This window comes from Mus pahari, chromosome 17, assembly GCF_900095145.1.
Source record: "Mus pahari chromosome 17, PAHARI_EIJ_v1.1, whole genome shotgun sequence".
Classification (NCBI taxonomy): domain Eukaryota; kingdom Metazoa; phylum Chordata; class Mammalia; order Rodentia; family Muridae; genus Mus; species Mus pahari.
The window spans coordinates 58,044,603-58,047,178 of record NC_034606.1 but is presented as its reverse complement, the minus strand read 5'-3'; the positions used below and the strand labels follow the sequence as shown (position 1 = coordinate 58,047,178).

Below are 2,576 nucleotides of genomic sequence, written 5' to 3'. Positions count from 1 at the left end.
TTTTTTTTTTTTTTCCCCCACACTGTTTTTATGAGTTTCAAACTTCATTCTCCTTTATATTTACACACTGAAATGTGTTTAAAACGGTACATCTTATATAACACAGTAAAGTTAACAACTTCATAATTTATTTTGGAAGCTTTTATTGAACCAGTCCTATCCTGTTCTGTCCTTTGAGGTACTAGAATGAGTCCTAGATAACCTTCTCTCGGGTACATGGTCCACTCTAGGCCAACTGTTCCCTTTAGCTGGTGTTTTGCCATGCTTAGATGCTGACCATGTCTTCCTGGTTCATAGACTTAGCAAATGACGATGATGTGGCCTGTTCAGAGTCCCATCCCTGAGACACCTTCATCCACTAGTGAGAATTTGGATGACTCGATTCTTCACTTTGCTCTTTATTCTCCTTTAGCAATTAATAAACCATGTTTGTGGCAGTACAAATACTCTGCTCCACAGGAACATCATTTTTTATTAACGTCGTGTGCTGCCGATTCTCTCCTGACCCAGTCTTTACTGTGCTTGTTAAAGATGGTGGTTTTCTCACTCACTCACTCCGCATTTGCTCTGTATCCAGTCATCTCTTGGCTCCCTTCTTGTTTTTATGAATGAGGTAGACTAGCAAGTGCTTTCTCCATATTTCATAACTTGGTACTATTTTATCTGTGTGTTCTAATTGTCTTGTAGTTGGCTGGTGGGCACTGACTTGTGGGCTTCTATATGTTAAGTTCATGTTTTGTTTAATTTCTTTCTTGTAACATTAAGTTCAAGGTCTTCCCACCTTCACCCTGCTCCAGACACAGAATCAACCTTTATTTTTCCCAAAGAGATCAGCAAAACATTAATTTTCTTTGTTTTCTTGTTTGTTTGGTTTGGTTTGGTTTGGTTTGGTTTTTGGTTTTTGGCTGGCCTCGAACTCAGAAATCTGCCTGCCTCTGCCTCCCAAGTACTGGGATTAAAGGCGTGCACCACCACACCCGGCTTGCTTTGTTTTTTAAGATGTGATCTGAGGCTGGACATACAGCTCAGCCATTGAGAACACTGACTGCTTTTCCAGAGTACCCAGGTTCAATTCCCAGCACCCATTGTCAGCTAACAATTGGCTGTAATTCTAGTTCCCAAGGCACATATATGCAGATATACATGCAGGCAAAATATTCATGCACATAAAATAGAAATCTCAAATGAGATAGAGTCTCACTACTTACTTGAAACTAACCTTCAGCTTGGTACAGTGATTCTGCCTTGGCATGGTAAGCATGTGCCACCACACCAGGATCAAGCATTATTCTTCTAAATTACACTAAATGACGTTGTTGGTGATAGCTATGTGACACAGGAGCACTCAGACAGGGCTAAGAACCACTACACTAGACATTCTTTGACAGACAGACACACTTGGATCTAAAACTTGAAAAAACAGACAATCATTTTGCTTTTTGTATACGTGAGAATGCCTCAGTTTATGCTTTGGGTTTTGCAAGGCAGGGGTCAGTAGGGAAGAGGAGGTGTACTTTGATACACACTTGCCTCACCGTGTCTCCTGCTTGGACCCTTTGAAGCTCTGGTTAGCTCTCAGTTCTGGCTGTGCTCCTCTGGTCTGTCATGGTTGCTTTCTCATTTCTTCTTGATCCCCCAGGACTTTAAAGAGCTAGATGGTTTAAATCAGTCTCTCTTCAGAGGACTTCATAGCCTAGGCTGGTCTCAAGCTCTCTAGCCGAGGATGACCGTGATCTACAGTCCCTTCCATCTCCCCCTTGGGATCACAAGCAGCCACCACTAGGCATCTTTTTTTATTTCTCATGTCAAAGGTCTCATTATTTAACCTTACAAAAATGATCTTGAGTTTCCTGAGTAGTTACTTGGTTTTATCTTATATGTAACTGGTTCTTTGTTTGTGCTTTAAGGGTTACTATAATGAAAGACAAAGATACTAGGAAGAGTAAAGGTGTTGCATTTATTTTGTTTTTGGATAAAGACTCTGCCTTAAACTGCACCAGAGCAATAAATAATAAACAGGTAAGCCATTCATTTAATCAAGGTTTTACCCAAAAGTCTCTGTGTTCATCTAACACAAAAGCTATGGGGCTGCAGGAGATCATCAAGTTTGATTAATTTCTGTAATTCAGGAGTGGCTGCCTTTTGGAGAAAAGATGTCAGCATTGTACTGGATTATCAAAATGCTGGAAGAATCTTAAGAGAAAGTTACAGCATAGAATTTGACATATACCTACTGCAACAAGAAATGAGGAAACAGTATCTGATGGCTAGGTCTTGGTGACTATGACCCTGTGCATTTACATCTTTCTCTGACTTAGTTATTTGGTAGAGTGATAAAGGCAAGCATCGCTATTGACAATGGAAGAGCAGCTGAGTTCATCCGAAGGCGAAACTACTTTGATAAATCTAAGTGTTATGAATGTGGGGTGAGTATACCAGAGCTCTGGCTCTGCTATAGTATAATGTTTTCCTTGTGTTACTCTTTTTTTTTGTTTTTTTTGTTTTTTGCTTTTTGGGTTTTTTTGTTGTTGTTGTTTTGTTTTTGTTTTTGTTTTTGTTTTTGTTTTGAAACAGGG

The 2,576-nt window shown here is 39.7% G+C and overlaps 1 protein-coding gene across 2 annotated transcripts in view; it reads left to right on the top strand.

The window, feature by feature from the left end:
* Window positions 1–2,576, top strand: part of Zcrb1 (zinc finger CCHC-type and RNA binding motif containing 1) — a 14,463-nt gene that overhangs the window by 6,477 nt on the left and 5,410 nt on the right. For both annotated transcript variants that reach the window (XM_021216467.2, XM_029548015.1), the window contains 2 exons: window positions 1,908–2,019; window positions 2,319–2,426. In XM_021216467.2, coding sequence (XP_021072126.1) covers window positions 1,908–2,019; window positions 2,319–2,426 — 220 coding nt within the window. The remainder of the gene's footprint in view (window positions 1–1,907; window positions 2,020–2,318; window positions 2,427–2,576) is intronic.